This window comes from Leopardus geoffroyi, chromosome A2, assembly GCF_018350155.1.
Source record: "Leopardus geoffroyi isolate Oge1 chromosome A2, O.geoffroyi_Oge1_pat1.0, whole genome shotgun sequence".
Taxonomy (NCBI): Eukaryota; Metazoa; Chordata; class Mammalia; order Carnivora; family Felidae; genus Leopardus; species Leopardus geoffroyi.
Window position 1 is genome coordinate 120,797,687 of NC_059331.1, and position 22,667 is coordinate 120,820,353.

The 22,667-nt window shown below is 42.9% G+C and overlaps 1 protein-coding gene across 7 annotated transcripts in view; it reads left to right on the forward strand.

Moving 5' to 3' along the window:
- The window catches only part of CREB5 (cAMP responsive element binding protein 5), a 402,224-nt gene that overhangs the window by 372,570 nt on the left and 6,987 nt on the right, over window positions 1-22,667 (forward strand). For 6 of the 7 annotated variants that reach the window (XM_045495174.1, XM_045495172.1, XM_045495173.1 and 3 more), the window contains 3 exons: window positions 8,686-9,003; window positions 13,061-13,288; window positions 21,917-22,025. In XM_045495174.1, the coding sequence (XP_045351130.1) occupies window positions 8,686-9,003; window positions 13,061-13,288; window positions 21,917-22,025 (655 nt within the window). Of the gene's footprint in view, window positions 1-8,685; window positions 9,004-13,060; window positions 13,289-21,916; window positions 22,026-22,627; window positions 22,657-22,667 lie in introns of all 7 variants that reach the window. The other variant, XM_045495175.1, reaches the window with a different exon arrangement.

Consider the following 22,667-nt stretch of genomic DNA (forward strand, 5'->3'; position numbering starts at 1 on the left):
CGGTACGGGGGTATCGATAGAATACGAAAATGAGACCCGAGAAAAGGCTCTTTAAAGCTGATACTCGACAGGTGTCCGCACCCCCTCTCCTTTTAGCTCTCTCTTAACAGACACCCAGCCCCCGTTCACACACGACTACCACTGCCATCAACACTATCACCTCTGCCTAGAAGCTGAACCCAACCGGATTGATCAGATCATCAGATGTACGTTAAAACAAACACTTTTTCAAAATAGGGTGTTCATCACAGTGCTATTAACAGAGCGGGGGAGAGGCACGTATGACCGCCAGCTGAGAACTAGGATATTCCCCTGGAGAAGATGCAACACCTAGTAGGTGTGATGCCAAGATCTCCGAGAGAGGGGGCAGGAATACAGGGGACATGGACTTGTATGGCACACCTCACGGCCCGTGCGGAGGTGGACGAACGGGATTCTCACTCTCTTGCGTTCAGTCCTGATCCAGTTTTATCGACGCAGCCGAGAGTCACATCAGCTGGTTCGATGTGTGCCTTGCATCATGGTGCTTTACAAATTCACATGAAATTCCTGCGACCTCCGTTATTCCACCGATGCCACCGCCTTGGGACAGTCGTGGGGTTTTGCGTGTTTTGTTTTGTTTTGTTTTCTTCTGTTTTTGTTAAGCAAGCGTAAGATGTTACCCGATTCCTGTTAAATTTCTCTCTTTAGACTCCTTGATGGCTTCTGTGTTTTCTCTGTAGTTTTTTTTATCTGAATCATTTTATTAATGTGCCACACATAGCTTATGGCACATCATGTAGAGAGAGAAAGTAACATAAATAAGAATTCTAATACTTTTTTAAAATCTTTAATTAATTACTTAATTTTTGTATATACAATCTAGTGTCAAATTGGTTTCCATACAACACGTAGTGCTCATCCCAACAGATGCCTTCCCTAATGCCCATCACCCACTTTCCCCTCTCCCCCACCCCCCTCATCAACCCTGGAGGCAAACTTCTCTGTAGTTTTGAGCCAGCTAGAAGATGACAGAGTTCCAGGGAAAAGAGGGTACCAACGTCTTGCAGAGGAGTCAAAGTCCCTGAGTCAGGGACTAAAAATCTGGCAGTGAAGGTAGCCATTCTAGGGCAAAATATCTTTTTGGCTTTTATTACTCATAATGCAGTGTTTTACTTCAGTGACATCAAATTGAAGATTAGTAATTCTCAGATGAAATCAAGAATTTCTGTTGACACCCTGTTGAGAGATTCTTATTTTGCTTTATTTTTAAAATAGTTTTAATTGACATACAGACCATATGCAATCATGTAATCATGAGACCGCAAAATGTACATTTCGGTGGCATTTACTACATTCAAAATATTGTACGGAGTCATCACCTTTATCTAGTTCCTGAACATTCTCGTGACCCCCAAAGAAAACTCTGTACCTATTAAGCTGTCGCTTTTCATTCTCCCCTCCCCTCAGGCCTGGGCAACCACTAATCTGTTTTCTCTGTGAATTTACCTATTCTAGATATTTTGTTTCAAATGAATCACACAAGATAAGACTTTTTGTGTCTGGCTTCTTTCATTAAACAGAATGTTTGTGAGATCCCTCCATGCTGTAGCCTGTCCTTCACTCCTTCATTCATTCCTTTTAATGGGTGATGAATATTCCATTGTGCTTTATTATCAATTTTAAAAATCAAAAGTAAAACGTATATTTTAATGCCGAGAAAAAAGTGTTTTTTAATAGCACATTTTCTTATTTTTCATCAGAAACTGGTTTAACCGCCCAGAAAACAACTCCACCCTGTTCCACTAATTATTCTGTATATGCTTATGGTTTATATGACTTTCTTTCTTTAATTGTAGACATGCCTACAACTCACATCTCCAGTAGATTCCCACCTCTTAGCTGACTTGAACTCAGATCCTTTCTCTCTGATTCTGCCCTCATGTGTTAGGCAGATTAAGGCACCAGAGCCGAAGAGGTTTGCTTACCTAAGGACTGAAAGCCGTCTTATCGCAGAATTTAAGACTGGCTCCTGCTGTCAGAACAGCAGTTTGTTCTGAAATTCACTAAAATGTACATCCCCTTAAAACACTCACCATCCTGCTGAACTTATAAAAGGCAGCCACAGAGTCCAAGAGATGGCGGGGAGGTGGTAGGTATCTGAAATAAAACAATTCTCTAAGCGTGCATTAATTAATTTCATTTAACAAGAATTTTCGAAGGCTCGCTTTTGCAAAACTGTAATTACTATATGATTTGGATATTAATGGGAAAAAGGCTGGCAGGGAAATTGCTAAGGGGGTTGTTTGGCTTTTTAACCACCACAGTTTAACGTCTCACCTAGCACTTAGGTCTGCTTTACCTCATTTTAGAAGTTGTATCCACAAGTGGAAAATGGGAGACTGAAATCAAACACCAAATCTTTTCCTTGCTTTTATTAAAACTGCTAGAGTTCTGCTTTTCTCATTTTTGTGAAATTCCCTTGCATCGTTTTCCCGTGTACTAGAGTAATGATTTATAATACTTTTTCTTTGTGTTTTTTACTAATTACATGATCTCTAATATTTTCAGAGTTAATGCTTTTCAATGACAACATGACAGAGAGTATGAATATTCTTTCCTGCTAGACTTAATAGCATCTTGCCCTTCGCAGGTAATCTCTCCTTCCAACCTGGGAGCCTTATTTGAATTGTACTCACCAAACCACACCAAAAGCAGAAATACTTAAATTATGAAACCATCAGAGCTGAGTTACATTGTGAAAGTTTTGAAAGAAGCATATTTTATTCCAAGCGATTAAGCCAGGCATAATTTTAGCTTATTATCTTAACGGAGATCCTGAAATAAATGTGCATTTTAAGATCCAGTAAGCGATTAGAGTTATACAGTCATTTTCAATGGACATCTTGAAGCCCAGATGTGAATCTGGACATCAAAACTATTTCTATCTTGGCAAAATAAAGCTCAAAGTTTATGTTACTGACCCACGGCACTATGTGACAGGTCTCTTTCTGCCCATCCCTATCCCTTCTCGAGTTTGGGAAGCATTTTGGGATCCAAACTGGCCACATGTAGTCATAAAATTCAGTGGAGGAATAGCGGGTTTTGTTTTTTTGATTTTTTGGTGTTTTTGTTTGTTTGTTTGTTTTTTACTAATTCAGAGACCTAAAATCAGAAATCCTTGATACTTAGAGTAAGTCAGTAGTCATTGATATTTCAAGTACACCTCCGGCTAAGGTTTCCAGTCTCACATCAGTGACCATTTGGACCTTTCAGAAGCCTGTGTTGACCCATCTCATCTGATCAGTGATGTTTGGGAAAGAGAAAAAAAGAAGAAATTACGTACATTTCAAGCCATACCTTGGGGGAGGCCACTGATGGCAGTTATCCTGTATTGGAAAGGAAATACGAACAGGGATTTTGCCCTGTTTTTATGTAGACAGCCTCTTACTTGTGGTCAACTCAGCAACACTACATTTTGATGTTATCACATTCTTTTCTGGAACAAAACCCAACAGCCGTTTTTAATGAAAACCTTTCTCCAAAGAATGCTCCAACCTTCCCCCCACCCCCACCCAGCTGAATTTCAAATAATGTTTAATTCGGCTTGGCTTTCAAAGTCTGTAAAACATAAGCAATCAGCTGCGCCTTAGATGGAGAAGAAATGTTTTTACGGTTCCACAAATGTTTCTAATTGGCAAGAGCGAGTTGTTAATGGGAGATAAATTGCCTGCGGTGGGTGTGGGTGGGTGTGTCACGTGCGTGTGTGCTCACGCAGGCCCACAGGCAGGCACCCATGTGGCGGTAATGACGTGCACCCCTACCTGGGCTTCACAAGGTGCCGCGCTGTGCAACCGCCCGAAGCTGGCCCTGGAAAAGGGGGCGTGGCTGAGCCCTGGTGGCCGAGCGCAGGACAGGACCAGGTAGATGGCTCGTTACTTACCAGGACTCAGATCCCGGGCAGCAGGCCCACCGCTCTCCCATCGGGAACAGTGAGCAAGGATCTTGTAAAATACACAGACCGAAGGAAAATGACCCTTATTGACTGAAACCAGCTGTGTCCGGCTTCTCCTTGTCTCTCCCGATTTGCTCTCTCAAATAAATGGATGTGGTGGAGGATGATAATACAGAGTAAACAGAATCATTTTTTTTTTTTTCTTTCTTTCTTGCAGTCACACCTCAGTAAGAGCCCTGGTTTTTACAGGGGGAAAATATATGTTTATTTGCTCCTCAATTTTCCTCTCTCTCCCTTGCCTTTTCTTGGCATCGGGTGGAATGTTATTTAAAGCAAGACACAGTTCAGCTTCAAACAGAAAAATCATTCTGGGAAATACAGCTTGGACTCATTTAATGGTGATTTATCATCCCGAAAAGAGTGGGGTACAAATATCTATATTTGGTATATTTTAATGGTTTATAGTGTAGTGATTCGTGTTGGTACCAGGACGCAGGGAAGCAGTAGGCTCTAAAACTTCGAGAAGTGCCCCAATAATTATTTCTCGGCACTGCTTTCCTTCAAAAATGACACAGGCTGGTGCTTGGAGGGTGGTCTCAACCCCAAGGCCTGTGGGTCTCTAAGGGGTGCTCTCACGTCTTCATTTCCTTGCTGAATTGTGTGTGTTTTTCTCTCCAGAGCTTTGAAAAAGTTTTGTTGTTTGCGTCTCCCGTTTCCTTCAGATAGGGGGCAAACAACGATGTGCCTAAGACAGCGCCTGGCACACAGTAGAAGCTCCATAAATATTTGTTGAGGAAAGACTAGTTAAGTGGAATATTGTAAGCCTCACTAGTGTTGTTGTCTTGGCGTGAAACATGCAAGAATAGACTTGAGGCCATCGAGTAATTTCCCTTAACAGGACAAGCTAATTATTTGAGAGATGAAGATCTGGCGGATAGTATTTATTTGTCAGGCTCCATTTGCTCCTGATGAAAGGTGGAAAAGCTGCGTGTAGCACTGAAGGGATAACATAGTGAACCGCTGCTAAACAGCTGTTCAGTTTTCCCTCCTACTTTTTCAGGGAAAATGTATCCAGAGAGGGTTAATGCACCCTCCTTTTGCGAAAATTTCGCGAGGAGAAGCCAGGAGCTGAGAACGGGAAAGAGCATTTCAGGCAAAAAGACTATCAAATGCAAAGGCCTTTGTGGCCTGTGTCGGAAGCGCAAGGGCTGATGGGAAGGCATGGCCACACTCCTCGGTGTCTATGCATACCCCGTATCATCCTCTGAACGTTAGAAAGACAAAAGGGTCATAACCTTTAGTGCTAGGAAGTGGGGCAGAAAAGAAGGACACATGTACTTTTTCAGATCTGTGTGTCTGGGGCACAGGGCAGGGAGAGGACGAGTATCCCTTTTTCACAAAGGTAGCAAGGGAGATGATCGTGCGAATTCCATGATCCATTGCTGCCCTGGAGCTTCCTAGAAATTCTTACCATTCGCCCTTCCATCTGCCAAGCTTCAGGAAGAGTATATCCCAGATCTGCAGTTGTGTGCTGAGACCATGCAGCAATGGCACCTTGCCTTGTCGTTTGATTGTAGGCCTGTCTCTTCTTTCTGCCTTTCTTTTGTTGATAAGGAGGTGGCATAACACAGTTTATAACGAGGTCTTTGGCAAGTGTGCATGGTATGCCTTCCGGCACCTTCTTTCTCGGTTTAGAAAACAGGCTCTGGGGCGCCTGGGTGGCGCAGTCGGTTAGGCGTCCGACTTCAGCCAGGTCACGATCTCGCGGTCTGGGAGTTCGAGCCCCGCGTCAGGCTCTGGGCTGATGGCTCAGAGCCTGGAGCCTGTTTCCGATTCTGTGTCTCCCTCTCTCTCTGCCCCTCCCCCGTTCATGCTCTGTCTCTCTCTGTCCCAAAAATAAATAAACGTTGAAAAAAAAAAAATTTAAAAAAAAAAAAAAAGAAAAAAGAAAACAGGCTCTGGGGTAAGCACACCTCTACACCTCTGCGGTGGTGGCTTGAGCTTGGGCAGGTGGCTTGGCCTCTCTTTTAGCCTTGCAGGGCTGTTCTGAGGATGAGGTGAGTTAATGCTTGTAAAACATAGAATGGGGAGTGCCATGAAATGAGTGCTCAGTTAATGCCTGCCATTGTTGTTAGCCATTTGTCACGATAGAGAAAGGTGTCGAAGATACACTGTTAAAGAGAACAAAGGCAAGTTACTTGGGACTGGAGCTTAGAGGGGAAGGGTAGGCAGGTGTCTTTTAGTTTTTCACCTCGTATTATAGTAGTTGATTTTTTTTTTTTTTTACTACATAGCTGTATGTTGTTGTAATAATGAAACTGCAAAGAATAGTTGAGAAAGTCTATCAAGACTGCCCAACATGTCAATTTCTAAACGTACAAAAGAAAACAAAACACCGTGATTTCAATATAATCTTCTTCATAATCTTCTTCACCCTTAAGTTCGGAGATGTCATTTAGAAACATTTCTTGGGATAAAGAAACATCTGAAGTCCAGGAATTCATTTTAGTTTTTACTTCGTATGCTAATGTTACACTATGATGACATTATTCTATATTCCTCTGTCTCCCCATATGCATACAGAGAGTTGTCTGGAATGCCATTCACCCACCAAATGCAAAGAACGCATTTGGGTCATTGGTTGCGGACTTCATTGTACTTGCAGGCATTGCTTAAATGTCTTATAATGAGCATTGTTATAAAAATAATGAAATCATTTCTAAAAATTAGAGATGAGGAGTATTAGTTCGCTTTTCCATTTAGTAATAATAAACACAATACCCTGCGTCTAATCTTTCCCAGGGATCCAGGAAGTTTAACTTCTGCAGGATTAATATGATGGAGGTCAGTAGCTGGTACTCAGGAAAGAGGAAGCAGGTAGGCTTAGTGGTTACTGAGACTGGATGCAGGAAATGTTTTCAGTGATTATCTGATAATAAGATCTAGTCCGTCACATACTCCCCTCCCTTTTATTTTTCTTTTACAAGTGGGGGGCTCTTTGCGTTTGTTTACCTAAAGATTTTGATGAATTCAGTTGGCATTTATCAACAACTGACTCTAACCAGTTGAGAAATACTAATATTAAACAAGGCTGGGAACATGGTTGCTTTGACCCTCATTCAAATCTAACTCTTCCTTTTCACAGTGACTGCGCGCCATCATCATTAATCAGATAAAATCACAAATCAGGGGAGAACTTGAGTCCTGTAGCAAATACTTCGTGAAGCCAGTGTGAGCTTGTCAACCAGACTATCATCCCGGCAGAAGATACATTTACAAGGAATAACTGTATTATACAGTGCTTAGCACATTGTGCCCCTCAGGATATGATGATAATTGCCTGTGTACAAGAAGAGGCAATTTCGAAGAAACTGTGACTAAGCTGATTACCAACTAACTGGTTCTTTAAATCAGGGCCAGCAAACCATGGCCCGTGGGCCAAATCTGGCCCAGTGCCTCATTTTGCACAGCACAGGAGCTAAAAAATGGTTTTTACATTTTGAAATGATGAAAAGTCAAAAGTTGAATAGCATGTGAAAATTACACGGAATTCAACTTCCTCGCCCTAAATAAGTTGTATTAGAACACAGCATGCTCACTCCTCTATACACCATCTGTTGCTGCTTTGGGGGCAAAATTGAGTAGCTGCAACCGAGACTGTAAGGCATGTGGTGGTGAAAATATTTACTGTCCGATTCTTTATAGAAGCATTTTGCTGATCCCTGCTTTTAGATTCAGGTAGACGTTATTTGTGTACATGACTGTTTGCTTGTGAATGGACAATGCTTTGGGGTTAGAAATACGACTGTTGGGGCACCTGGGTGGCGCAGTCGGCTAAGCGTCCGACTTCAGCCAGGTCACGATCTCGCGGTTCGTGAGTTCGAGCCCCGCGTCAGGCTCTGGGCTGATGGCTCGGAGCCTGGAGCCTGTTTCCGATTCTGTGTCTCCCTCTCTCTCTGCCCCTCCCCCGTTCATGCTCTGTCTCTCTCTGTCCCAAAAATAAATAAACGTTGAAAAAAAAATTAAAAAAAAAAAGAAATACGACTGTTGATGTGGCCACCAAAGAAGCTATAGAATGCAATACTCCAAATGTTTCCACTTTCCTCCCGTCTTTCCCAAAGACCGGAAGAAGGTTATTGTGTGAGAAAAATTAGGTGATCGGGAGGGACTATGAGAAATATCATGGTAACAAATGGAGAAGACCTGCATATTGCTGTCAAAAGTCATAGATCATGAATTTCATTTGGAGCCCTAAAAGGGCTCCATAGCATTCCCGTCTTCTGAAATTTGAAATCGTTTCCTCTTTGTATTTGAGAAATATTTTGAGAGGAAGAAATCTCTTATTCTTGTGACCCTTACAAAACACAGCGCCCTGTCAGATGAGCCCTCGGTTCGGTGGCATTGTTGTATTGATTGGTTTTATTTGGTTTACTCTTCCATTCAGCTGCCGATAGGATACAATGAATAATCGATAGCGGGAAATCAGTAGGAAATGCCTGTGGGTAGACTGTCTAACTCTTGACAGGGTGTCCTGATCATTTGCTGTGACAGTTGAATTAACGTGTACAGCTGACATATACAATATATATGAAAATTTGAAATTCACATAAGCCATACTGCCAACCAATAAAAAATTGTTAACAGTAGTACCATGACGTATCATAGAATTGAAAATATGAGTCATCGTTTCAAAATTCCTATTCTGTCCATGACTGACCTCAGTTGTCCCCTCTTGTTTTGTTCTGTTTCAGAGGTTGAAGGCCGCGTTGACTCACCACCCCGCTGCCATGTCAAATGGGAATATGAACACCATGGGACACATGATGGAAATGATGGGCTCCCGGCAGGACCAGACGCCACACCATCACATGCACTCGCACCCACATCAGCACCAGACGCTGCCAGCCCATCACCCCTACCCGCACCAGCACCAGCACCCAGCCCACCATCCTCACCCTCAACCCCATCACCAGCAGAACCACCCACATCATCACTCCCACCTTCACGCACACCCTGCACATCACCAGACCTCGCCACACCCACCCCTGCACTCCGGCAACCAAGCACAGGTAGACCCTTTTCATGATCTCTTTCCCCCTTGTTATCAGTGCAAGCTCTAACTCGGGGGCTCATTGGCAGCAACCTTGTGTGACGAGCTTGGGTGCTCTGTGTGACACTCTGGGGAGCTCTGTTCGTTTCCTGGGAGGTAATGATAACCTGCAAGACCTTCCCAGACCATAGTTTCTAGAAATAATATGGTAAATATCAGGCCTGGTCCCCGGGGGCAAATGTGAACCTCATGTCATGAAGTTAACTCTAAAAAAGGCGATACTGATGGGACGATTAGGAAGAATTTCAGCGTGTAAAGAAAGATTTGAATAGAGAATGAGAAAAATAAGTTAATTCCGGCCATGGTTTTGGCTGCAGTGCTTTAGAACATAGGCACTCAATTTTGTCACGTGTCAAATGGAAGTTAAATACCACGGACAGTCTTCCGAATAGCACCAAGTGTTAAAAATCTAAAGAGTAACAACTCCAGACAAAGAAGCTCGGTAATGGATGTTAGGGCATAAGGTGCTGTGTAAATGATGAAGAGAGGTGACTCATCCCACCTAATGTGAAATGCGTTGGAGGGAGTAGTCAGAGAGCCAAGCTCAGTAGATGATTGGTTCTAGAGAAAGGCCAAATCCCAGGGGTGGAGAGTCACCAGAAGTGGCTCGAAAGAAAGCCAGCTTTTAGACTCAACTGAAAGAGGGTTGGGGGACCAGGCAGACATTATGTCACCCAGCCCAAGAAGAGAGGCGGGTCCGTGTACCCGGGTAAGTTTTGGTAAGTGGACAAAGGGCATGTCTAGGAGAATGGCTAGCCTTAGACACTTTGGATCTTCAAGCAGGATGACCTTTGTCAGTCCCCTCCACCCATTCCACACTGCCGGGTTCTAACCAGCTGGGTCAGAGTGGTGTTGGGAACTTGGGTTCGCCAAATATAACACTTATTCACCGTCTCTTCCATCGTCTGCCTCTGGACCTCACACTAGGCAGTTTTTGAGCTCTTGAACCCCCTCCTCTTACCCACACCAAACTTGGACAGCCATCTGCAAAATGGGTCATTCACAAGCAACTCTCTGATCTATTCAATAGATGAACTTATTCATTAGGTAAGCTTCCATTTGCAAACGTAGTTAGAGGAATTCTATATAGCAAGTAAGAGTGCTGGCTTTGGAGTGAGAAATCTGTCATTCATTCCCCACCTTATATGCTGGGTGACTCTGGTCAGTCAGCCAAACTCCCTAAGCCTCCGTTGTCCCATCTGTAATAATAGACGAAACTCGTAGACCCCTAGGAGTATTAAGAGAATGTCTGTAAAGCCCTCGGCACAGTTTTCAATACATACTAGCCATGATTAACTCCAAACGGAAGTAATATGATAGACGTTTACAAGTGGTTTAGCAATAAAATGCTGTCCAAACCACCTTTTTAGTCAAATGCAGTAGTACGGCACGGAGACATTAGAAGGGAGAAGGAAAACTACAGGTTCAAAGATAGGCAAATAAATTCACATAAATGTGTACTTATATTTTATAGCATTAAATTTTGGTTGCCTTTGTCGGCAAGTTACTTCACAGACAAGTTTAACAGTTAATATTTAACAGACAATATTTAACAAGTTGAATATAAAAGCCATTCATTAGCTAATTACCAATTATCCAATTGCCCTCCCTTTCAAGTCAGTAAGTGGCCAATTGTATATGCAATTAGTTAATTGCTATTATAATTAGCTGCACAAACAGTTGCTTTTTAATCCCATACTAAAGAGAAAGGGTACAGGTTGGTGGTGTTAAAATTTGAACAAGATCATTTAGACAGTACTCAAAATGCCACTCTTAAATTGTGTTAACTTGGCTGATTTACTGAGATCTTGTCATATTGCTCAACTGTATGATTATTAGAGCATTAGGAACAGAAGTATAGTAAGGTCCTTCTGACTCTGAGATTCTAATATGACTTGGGATAAATTTGTCTTTATGAAATAACAATACATCATTTTTTATGAAAAGTTTCAGAGCATCTACGCCAACAGAATTCTATTTAAAAAGAAAATAAGCAACAATAATTAGATGGGACGTAAATTCTGGGCTCAGGGTTGCATTTGCAATTCCTCTTGGCTCCTTAGGATTCTCTTGCATATAAAGATGTGATTTCAGAGTCCTGGTGTCACGCCTCAGTCACCAGGAATTTCTCTTGTCCAAACTACACTTTAAACCTTGAACTTGGACTGAGCCTAAAACCACCACATGGCTCACCCTTTTGGGTAAAGGCACAGGAAGAGTGTCGGAGATAAAGGTTGGTTGAAGTTGGGGTAGGAGAATACAAGACCAGATGAGAGGTCTCGGCAGTGGAGATTCAAACCCAGTTTGGCCTACTTGAGAATCTTGTCCAGGGCTGACAATTAGACATCGGGAATTCATTAAAAAAAAGAAATGGTGCAGGCCAAAATAGCCAAGTTAGTGAGTTCCTTCCTAACGCTTTGCTTTGAGGCGGTTAGCTTAGCTTAGCCGTCAGCATCTGAAATGACAAGGCTAAACCTTTGCCAATAACGAGGATTACATCTTCGCCGGCCACTCTGGTGAGTAAGACCCTAGACAGTTAATTTTTGTTGGTCTTTCTCTGTGATTGGGAGGAAAGGGACCGCCGATAAACACTTTTAGAAAATGTCTATGGGTTAGACAAAATTACTGAGATGCAGTCCAACTTCAACCTTGAGCCCGATTCTTTTACAGTGCGTCATGTAAGATTTGATAGAAGTTTAAGGTGAAAATATATCACTTTCAGTCAGCTGATGTCAACCAGTAGCCCTTATTAGCGCAATTACAGTCATTCAGGTTGGTTCCAATCGCAGAACTGGAATGTGGTAGAAAACATTGCTGCGCTTCCTTCTGGAAACTTTTTTTGCATGTTATTTCCGTAGGTTAAACGTCTCTTGTAAAACAACTTTATAGATATTACAGCCGTGAGCCTGAGTGACTGAGAATGAGAAGGGCGGTGGGGAGCGGTGGGGGGGGGGAGGAACACCCTTTATGGAGAACGAAGAAAGGGGGGAAGGAGTGGATTGCATTAGGGAAAGCATTAGGTGTCCAGACACATAAAGACTCCGTGGTGGAAATTTCACTCGGTGCTGTGTGTCTACCTCATGAAGGAAAATGAAGCTGTACGGGCAGTAGGTCTCCAAAACTTTAGATACTGCTGAGCCCCATGCAGATCTTAGGAGGAATCTATAAGTATAGTTAAAGTTTTTAATGAAGTGCTTTGCTACTTCCAGGGTTTTCTTACAATGTGAATCTATGGTGATTCTTAGCCTTCTGTCCCTCTTGCACAGACTGGGTGTATTACAGGGCTCAGCACTGCTCTGGGCATCCACTGCATAAGCCCTGCTTCCAGTCACCTGGAAAAGCCTGCCTGAGGCAGAGCTCCAAGGAACAGGTGGACCCATCTGGAGTTTGCCAGTCCAGCGAGGCCTTGGCATTGAGAGCTCTGAAATAGTGAAAATAGGATTTCATCTGCTTTCTGGGACTCACAGGGTTCTTTTGATAGCAGTTGCAGTGGTGGTGACGTCCCAGCAGTGTTCTAGGAACATGGTTTTAACACCAGGAGAAGGAAAGGAGCTCACAACTTGCCCGGAAGGAGTTTTCTGCAGATGATAGAAGACTCATCAATATGGTGACAATAACCATGACCTCTCTGTTGTCACCTGTAGCCCTGCGTTGGCATTTTACTCTTTTAAAACACACCTTAAATAAGACATGTTTAACATCTGAAGGAGAGGAAAAAAAAAAAAGTGTTTCCCCTGACATGATTCAGCCAAATGCCTGTCAGGGAAAAATCTATTTAACTCTCTCTCCCAAGTCGTTTCTACGTCTTGCCAAAATATCACAGCAGATAGTTCCGCAGTGCTTTTTCTTTTCACGAGCGTGATTTCACTGTTTACTTCGTTCTTAGAAAACAAGCTCAATATGCTCGCTAAAGCAGTCGACTCTGTGCTTTGCATTTCAACACCAGCTTGGGTTTCTTCTCTCACCCAGCGTGTTCCTTCTCTTTCCCCATCGCCCCTCCCTCTCATGCCCAACAGGTTTCACCAGCGACACAACAGATGCAGCCGACCCAGACAATACAGCCGCCCCAGCCCACAGGGGGGCGCCGGCGAAGGGTGGTGGATGAGGATCCCGACGAGAGGCGGAGGAAATTTCTGGAACGGAACCGGGCCGCTGCCACCCGCTGCAGACAGAAGAGGAAGGTCTGGGTGATGTCACTGGAAAAGAAAGCAGAAGAACTCACCCAGACAAACATGCAGCTTCAGGTGCAGGCCACTGTCTCTTTCCTCAGGACTCAAAGGCCCTGTGTACAGTTGGCATTTCCTGCCCCAGCAGGCGCTTGTTGACCTAAGCAGTAATACTGCACATTAGCTCACAGAGTGACTGCAGGCTTCCTCCTCAAGCTTTATTAATTCTGGGACACTGGACAAAACAAAGTAACCGTTTAGTTGGGTTTTCTTTAATGATGGTTTTTAAATTTTTTTTTTAATTTTTTTTTTAACATTTATTTATTTTTGGGACAGAGAGAGACAGAGCATGAACGGGGGAGGGGCAGAGAGAGAGGGAGACACAGAATCGGAAGCAGGCTCCAGGCTCCGAGCCATCAGCCCAGAGCCCGACGCGGGGCTCAAACTCACGAACCGCGAGATGGTGACCTGAGCTGAAGTCGGACGCTTAACCGACTGGGCCACCCAGGCGCCCCTAAAATTTTTTTTTTAAAAGTTTATTTATTTCTTTTTTAGAGACATAGAGCACAAGCAGGGGAGGGACAGAGAGAGAGGGGGAGAGAGAGAGAGAGAGAGAGAGAGAGAGAGAGAGAATCCTAAGCAGTCTCTGCACTGTCAGCGCAAAACCTGATGCAGGGCTTGAACTCACAAACCATGAGATCATGACCTGAGCTAAAATCAAGAGTCAGACATTTAACCGACTGAGCCACGCGGGCGCCCCAATAACCATTCGGTTTTAAATCAAGCTCTGAGGAGAGAGAACCTGCCCAACTGAGTTACAGAGCTAAGAGCACAGGCTTTGGTCAGACGGAGGTTCGCACTCTTGTTCAGCAAGTAGCTGTGCTTAACCTCTCTGGCCCTCAGTGTCCTCATCCATAAAATGGGAAGAATAACCTCATGGAGTCATTGGGAGTAATAAGTGAACTACTGTCTACCAAGCAGTTTTCCCAGTGCCTAGCACAAAATAAATCTTCAACTATAAGGCAGTTCTCTATATTCACCAGTGAGGGGGTTGCTTTGACTTACACTAGATTATCTATGTTTTTTTGTTTAATGGAGGAAAGGAATATTTATGGTTATTGTTTTGCTCTATGGGAAAAGCCATGTTCCCATCTCATTTTCAAACTTGACATGTCTTGAATCTTACAGGATTTTTGCTTTTCATGAGTGGCTCAACTGGGGACGGTTTCTAACAAGGCCATTTCTGGGAGAGAAGGGGAGGGAACTCTAGTGCCCAGGGCTTCTCCAGCAGACTTCAAGCTGTACAGATGATGCGTTCAGGGTATCTGTTTCCACACAAAAAGGAATGCCCTCTCCACCAGCAGAAAGAGAGCGGCCTACTAGATTATGTGACAAGCAGTGCCGGGATAGCAGTGAGAGTTGTGGATTATAGCCCAGTGCTTTCTAGGAGCATAAAAAATGGCGGAAGAGTGGAGGGAAGGGGGAAAAGATTGCCTCAGATGGGGAGACTCTGTACCTTAATAGTTCATAGGTAACTCTCACCTTCCCCCACCTGGTTCTCTGTGCATCCTTAGAAACCAACAATAAGGCTGCCAAATCCCCAAAGCTTTTGCGTGTTCAAGCCATTAAACGGAAATGACCTCGGAGCATCCAATGTATACACTGAAAATGTATACAGAAAGTTTGGGTTATATGTGGACTGCATACGTATGTTCACCTTTTCCCCTAAATTTCTCATCCTTTTTTGTGATAGACATGAGAAAGAAAATAGGAAACATACACATCAGATGCGGGGGAAATAAAGTAATAATTCTTCCCAGTGGCTTAGAGTTGCATGTGCATGAGGTGGGGGGCTTGTGTCTTACCTTATTGCCCTCTCCCCCTGCTCTCTACCCCCTATTTCTAGTATAGTGGCAAGCTAACATGGTGAGCTCCTGAGTGTCTGCTCTCAATATCTGCTTGTTGAATCAATGAGCGAGTTTCCCACCTCTGGAGCGTCCAAGAACTGGCAGCCTGACCACTTGGCAAGGATGTGATTGAAGGGAGTCAAGCCACAGTGGGATGGCTGGACTCAACACCTCACAAGTTACACCAGCTTGAAAGTCTGTAGTTCTAGAATCCAGCAGCCACAGTCGTATGTGAGAAGCTTCTAGGTAGAAGATGGACGAGCACTTTTAACATTCATAGTAATCATGGGTTTGTTTTTAGGTGTATTGAAAAAATGTAATTAGGACATCAAACCTTCAATTTCACAGATACTCTTAGTAAGGATGAGGCTAAATTATTAAATAAGGAGTTAATTTGTACAAACATGTTGAGTAAATAAAAATTCTGGTGCATGCGGGCCTGGCAAATGTTCCAGCCAGTGGTTCTGCAATGACGGAGGTGTGGGAATCCCTGGAATTTGCTACCAGTTCTGAGGTTTGCAACAGGACCATGAAAACGGGCATGATTCCTCAGTCTTGGCACTATTCGATTTGCGACTTGATAATTCTTTGTTGCATTCTGTTCCTCGCAGGTATTTAGCAGTACCCTTGACCTCTACCCACTCAATATGAGTAGCATCCTCTACCTCACCCCCAAGTTGTGACAACCAAAAAGTCTCCATACGTTGTCAGATATCCCCTGTGGGGGCAAAATCACCCAGGGATTGAGAACCACTGCCTTAGATGAAGGAGCCATGAACAGCCAGCTGGCACATAACACTGCCAACAAATGTTTAAATCAGTTTTAACAAAAATGAGCCCTTGCAGAATTACTTGGGCATACTGACTGTGGTCCTGGAGCTTGAAAACAGAGAGAGAGGGAGAGAGAGAGAGAGAGAGAGAGAGAGATGGGGGGAGAGACTAGTAGAGATCCTGGAAAAGTGAAGATGCTGGTTTTCCTTTGCGGTCAGATATGTTCATGACTTGGTATATGCCTGTATATTACTGCTTTTACAAAAGACATAAGGTAAATTTCCCCTTTACGAGACCCTACTCCATGAATTTGCACCATGTACAGCCATACTGGCAAAAGAAAGAAAAGATACTAGCATTCTAGCCCCTGAAAACCAGGAAAAAAAGTTCTGTTTGGGCCAATCAACAGGCACCAATATTTCTGGTTATTAAAGCAGCGCCCAAGGAAGGGACAGTCTCTGAAAAAACTAAATTATCGGTGTTTTCTAACCACTGCTTAGCTTCCGAGGGACAGAAACCACAGCCATGCCGTGTTTTCTGTGACGCAGAGCACTCCACATCTTGCCTTGTGATGCTGGAGAGGATATGCAGATTCTGCTACCTTTGAATGACCCTTTCCGTCTTGTCTTGCTGGACCTTTGTCAAAAGAAAAAGGTGTCTCTCTTGAGGCTGGTCCAGTGAGCCAAATTTTAACTAAACAGAAATGGAAGGTGCTAAGCAAACAAACTCCAGCCAAACGGAATATCCAAGGTCTCAGATGGCCCGCTGCCACTTTTGAGTTGTTTTCCAGCATAGAACCTTCTAGTTGGGCTGCAGAGTTTCAGATTGGAAAAATCAGACCTAAGAAAACAAAATCAAACTCCCAGACTTCAATTTCCTTGTCTCACAACAAATTTGTACCCAAGAGGTCAATGCAGGTATAAGATTTGAGGGAAATATTCGAAACTGCCCTATCTGACATGTTATGTAGGGAGAAACAGGAGGCATCTTCCCAAAAGTCAGAATCAGCAAGTGGTAGGATGATGACCCAAGCAAGTCTTCCCTTGACCTAACCCACTGCTGTGGGGTCTTTCACTGTAGAAAATTCTGAAGCGAAAGGAACCCACGTTCTTTTCTCCGGCAGCGTGGCTTAGATCAGTTCTGAATTAATTCATCAACTACTGCCGTGGTGCTCAGTGGATTGTTTGTGTGCAGTAGATGATATGGAAATCATCTGGTCACCCACGGAAATAATTGCTTTTCTTTTTTAGTGCAAAGACACATGGTCTAAGTCGCTGCTGAAATTTTAGACACATGAGCCCAGGTTTGGGACTTGGCAAGAGAATAGGCCAGATGGGAACTGTTGCCTTACAAATTGAAAGTCCTTTGTTTTAGAGTGAAACAAACCTGGCCTCAGCCCTAATCTACCAAAAAAAAAAAAAAAAAAAGTGGGGAGGGGCTCTACCGTAGGGCCCATTTTGATAATTATTTTCTTGGCACTGACTAATGCTTGCACCAAAAAGCATTCTGGGTTTATCATATTAACAAAGTGGTATCCCCAAAGCCCCAAACTGCAAATGTAGCTATTAGGGACTTCTTGGGGTACCTGTTTAAAGGCTATTATGGTATTGAATGTCTCTATAGGGGTTCTCTTTCATCCCCAGACAACCTTATGGGTTAAAGAACAGATAATCCAGCTGCCCCTAGCCTCTTCCAGTCCCTCTCTAAACGGCCAACTGCTTTAGAGTCGTAGCGAACCCAAATGCGCTTCAAAAAAAATGAAGGGATGATTTCAGCAGGAGAGTTGATACTGATTATTCATACTTTGCTTTAGCAAAGCACTTTTATATGAAGACCTAGAACGATTTTTATCACCCACACAGGGGAGTAAAAAAAAAAAAAATTGGTGACTTGCCTCAATTCATAAAGCAAGGTAATTCAGAGTAAGAAAATGCCTCCGGAAGGCCTGGTTTTTATTTCCCTACTAGAGCTGCAGGCAACATTTTATTTCTTTCGTGCGTTCTGGAACATTTGCTATCTGGTGGTTCTCTTCCAAAATGAATTCAAGGTGATTCTACTTATGTTCCATTGAAAAAGATTTTTGTTTAAAAATACAGTCTAGCATTTCCTCTATCAGTCTGTATGGAGACTCTACGATGATTATGCATGTGGACAGCACACGGTTCACGCTGCTTTCTCTAGGGCAGTGATTGTCAACCTTTCTTAATCCAGAGGCTTCCTCTGGGATCTGATGAAGGCGCTGCAGACTCTCTCAACAATATGGACACATCCATGGACACGAAGTTTTGCACTAAGATGCAACTGTAGATATCGCTTTGGAATCTGCCCTAAGACTTGGAAGCCCAGGAGGTGCAAAAACTGTCTCCCTCAGGGAATATGAGACCTGAAATATAAGCGTATTTGAGAATACCAAATACCAATACTGATGCCAATACCAAAGTAATTAATGAATAAAAAAATCAAGATCAAGTCCTTCATTAGACTATTAGGTAATTAGTTTTCTCAACAGAAGGCAAAGCAGAAACATTCAAAGGCTAAACAACTGTTTTGCTGGAGGGAACTAGAGAACTAATTCAACCGTCTTGTTTTACAGTAGGTTGGGGTAGCGGTTTGGGAGGCCAACCCCTATTATTCTGAAATCCCTGTTGAGAACTCTTTTTCCTGTTCTGGAAAGCTGTCCCATGAATTTCTAGTGCCTCTGTGGCCATTAGACTTTGAATTTGCCCTTATAAGCACCGTCATTACGTGTTTCTGATCTAAACAAGAGGCTGGTTTTTCTTCTTCATGGAGAATATTAATTGGCGTTCATTTTCCAACCATAACCTATCTAAATAACATAATTGCTAACACATCACTTGAAGAAATATGTCATTATTTACCTATTATCTTTAAAGGATGATCAGTTATCATGGCAGTCTTCAGGTTCCTACATTTTTACAGACCCTCAACCTCCCAGGGCCTCAGTTTCTATACTGACGACGTATTCGTTTACTAATGAAGTGCTTTGCTATTCATAGACAAAGAGTGCCACTTAAGTTATCTATTTTGTATGGGGCTTTGGTTAGAGGCTAAGACACCACATACACTGTGCTGTTTTATTGTGGCCTCTCGTGGAAGCAAAAGGTTTATTGTGAAATGATTTGGGGTGTGCCAAGTATTGTAGGCAGTTACCTCCTTGTGATTGTAGAAAGCCAAAGAACGGAATTCAAAGTGCTTTTTTTTTTTTTTTTTTTTTTTTTTTTTAATTTTTTTTTCAACGTTTATTTATTTTTTTGGGACAGAGAGAGACAGAGTATGAACGGGGGAGGGGCAGAGAGAGAGGGAGACACAGAATCGGAAACAGGCTCCAGGCTCTGAGCCATCAGCCCAGAGCCTGACGCGGGGCTCGAACTCACGGACCGCGAGATCGTGACCTGGCTGAAGTCGGACGTTTAACCGACTGCGCCACCCAGGCGCCCCCAAAGTGCTTTTTTAAGGAAGGGGCAATGAACACTTTGTGCCTGGGAGATCGAACACTGCCTAGAAAAGGTGAGACTGAGAAGGACATAGCTGGGGAAGAAGCAGAGGCTAAGGTCAACCTCTCCAAGATGGCCACCAGGTGGGATTTGTTTTTTTCTTCTGGAAGTGTAAGAAAGCAAGAGAATCTTGTTTTATTTTTTTTTTATATATTTTTTTTAACATTTATTTATTTTTGAGGGACAGAGCACGAGCAGGGTAGGCACAGAGCGAGAGAGGGACACAGAATCCGAAGCAGGCTCCAGGCTCTGAGCGGCCAGCACAGAACCCGAAGCGGCGCTCGAACTCACAAACCGCGAGATCATGACCTGAGCCGAAGTCAGACGCTTAAGCAGCTGAGCCACCCAGGCGCCCGCTGTTTTGTTTTAAATACTTTCCTTATTTGTTGTTTCCTAGATCACAGAAGAAAAGTGTGGCAGGATTTACTACCAATTGGAGCTTGACTCCATTTTCTACGAGCAATTGTCTGCATTAACTGCAGCTGAGAGTTTCTCTTTAGGGTACACAAGTGTCTTAGCAGTTGTGATTCTAGAAAAGTGCTATGTCTATAATCCAAATGTGAATAAGATGACATTTCATTTTGAGACCAAATACACACACACACACACACACACACACACACACATATCTTAGTTTTCTTTTTCTCCTTTTTTCGTTTTGTTTTGTTTGGTTGGTTGGTTTTTAACCAGGGGTTGCCTTCTATTTAATGGTCTAAAAGTAACTTTCTCTTACACAGGCTATTTTAAGCAAAGGGAATCTGGGAAAAGCAAGGAAGGCTGTGTGAATTTAAATGGACATAAAATAAGAGAGGAAAGAATTAGTACTTAAGGCTAAAATAAATTGTCCTCTAAATAAAGTTATCCGTCCCACTGACAAGGGTCACTTTTGGCTTTGATCGGGCCCCTTTACCAACCACACTTCTTCAGAGGTGGAAGATGCAATTTTCACATTTAAGTGATTTATTCATCATTAATGCTAATTTCTCAGGCATTTTTATTTTGTAAAATTTGGAGAAGAAAGAGAAAAGCTTTTGTAGATGAGATTCTTACTATTTTGTTCCTTATGTTACTCAACATTTGGTTACTTATAATGTATTTGCAAATGAATTTGGAAATGGGAGGTATTCTTTAAAACACGTTTCAAAAAAAATTTCTTTACATTAACTTCTAGAATCCCAAACTTACTTTTTTAGGTGATAAATACATGCCCAGAAAGCCAAGTTCATATTGAAAGTGTAGATGCAACGTAATGACAGCAATGTTAGAACACCCTTTTCTGTGTGCATGGTTTTGTTTTGTTTTGTTTTGTTTTAGTCTCCACATGTGGAGTACAATGCCTGGAAGCCACAAACGAACATTAGCCAGAGAGAGGGTATTATTTATCACAACTGTAAAATGGCTTATTTGAGATAGTGCTACGTTTACAATTTACTTTTATCAAGTGGAAGCACCTTAGAATCAACCATCTATTCTGCATCTACATTTGTAGACAGTGGTGCCAAGCACATTATTCTCCAAAGCCATGAATCTGTCTTTGTGAACTACTCCATAAAGCGGAGATTTGAGGCACTAATCTAAGTAAATAAGAAACACGCGCACGTACACACACGCAATCCGTAACACCCCGATATTGATGGCAGAGTTCATAGGCTGAAATTAGCCAAACTAGTTAATGAACCAATCACATTCATTTAATCATGGCGAAGACTTCATTGCCCCTCCCTTCCTGGGCTGACCTCACCCCACCAGTAGAGGATCAACAATTTGTTCTGTGTGCTTCCATGCCTTCCATTAAGCAGGTATCCGGCAGGGATGTGCTCTGTTGAACTACAGCCCGTTTGGAAATTCTTTTGGGAAATCTGATGGTAGATGAGTTGGCTTATTCTGAGGACATTTCAATGTGAAGCCACTAATTCTGCCACTCAGTTCTTCCCAATGCATGTGTCACATTCACTCTTCTCATACTGAATATTGGCCTGAGCTTACCAGACAGTGTGAAGATGATTATTATGAACAGCTAGATTCGCTAAATTCAATGATTGCTTAGTGTTGTGCTAGGCAATATTCAGAGCGTTTTACATATATTACCTCATTCAATCCTCACAACTCAAAAAACTTTATATTGGTTTTTTACCCCCCCACCCCCCACAGTTATATCCAAGATTGCTGAATCTCAGCTGGCTTATGTTTCCTGCCTAGGGTCCCCCAGTAAGTATGGAATGGAGATTCTCACCCATGTAACCTGGCTCCAGAGTTGGCCACCTAAAGGGGGTGCTCTGGACTTTTAATAGGATTCAGCTCTTGAGTTACAAGTCTGGTCTTTTCAGAAAGTCCCTGGTAAATGTGATGGCCAAGTTAAAGGCAAGGTACACGTTTTCAGGCGAATCTCATTGAATATCATCCTCAGTGTCTTTTGGACACAACAGGAAAGTTTGCCAATGTCACTGTTAAGAATGCATGGAGACTTGTATTCTCTGGTCTTTTCAACATGGCTTTGATATGTCTCTTTCCAGAATGAAGTGTCCATGTTGAAAAATGAGGTGGCCCAGCTGAAACAGTTGTTGTTAACACATAAAGACTGTCCAATAACAGCCATGCAGAAAGAATCACAAGGATATCTAAGTAAGTCATTGACTTTTTTTTTTCTTTTCTCAGTGTCCAGTTTTTGTTTTTGTTTTTGTTTTTGTTTTTGTTTTTGCCACTAATTTTGCATTGGATTTTATTGAAAGAGCAAAAGTAAAGTGTAGATTGCACACCCCGGCAGAAATCATACTAGAATTCTTCAGTGGCTGCCAGACTGTTGCACCAGGGACATCCCCCTTTTCTGACCCCTGCCCATCACCATGCCCCTCCTGATAATTTCTGGCTAGACTTTCCCTGCCATTTCACATTGTAAAATTGTACCGAATTCCAATTCTGCAGCCAGTAGAAAAATCACTTGCTGGAGCCCACCTACCAGTGGGCTAGCCGCCTTCCAGAGAAATCCAGGGGCTGGGGTACAGGCATTGGGTGAATCACATCCAATGCCGTAAGGTATATAAGCCGCTGGGCTGAAAAGTGAGTGACCTTATCTCGGTGTTCCAATAAGTAAAGTGGACCCCTTTCTCTAGACCCCAGTTTCTGCATCTGGAATGTCAAGAAGTTAAATGCTAGTTGAGTGGGGGATGGTGGGAGGAGCAAGGATTCATGGCTGAAGGTCAATTCATTTTCAAATAATTTTTTAGATTGAGCAACACAGATTCTCCCACCACATGTGAGTATGTT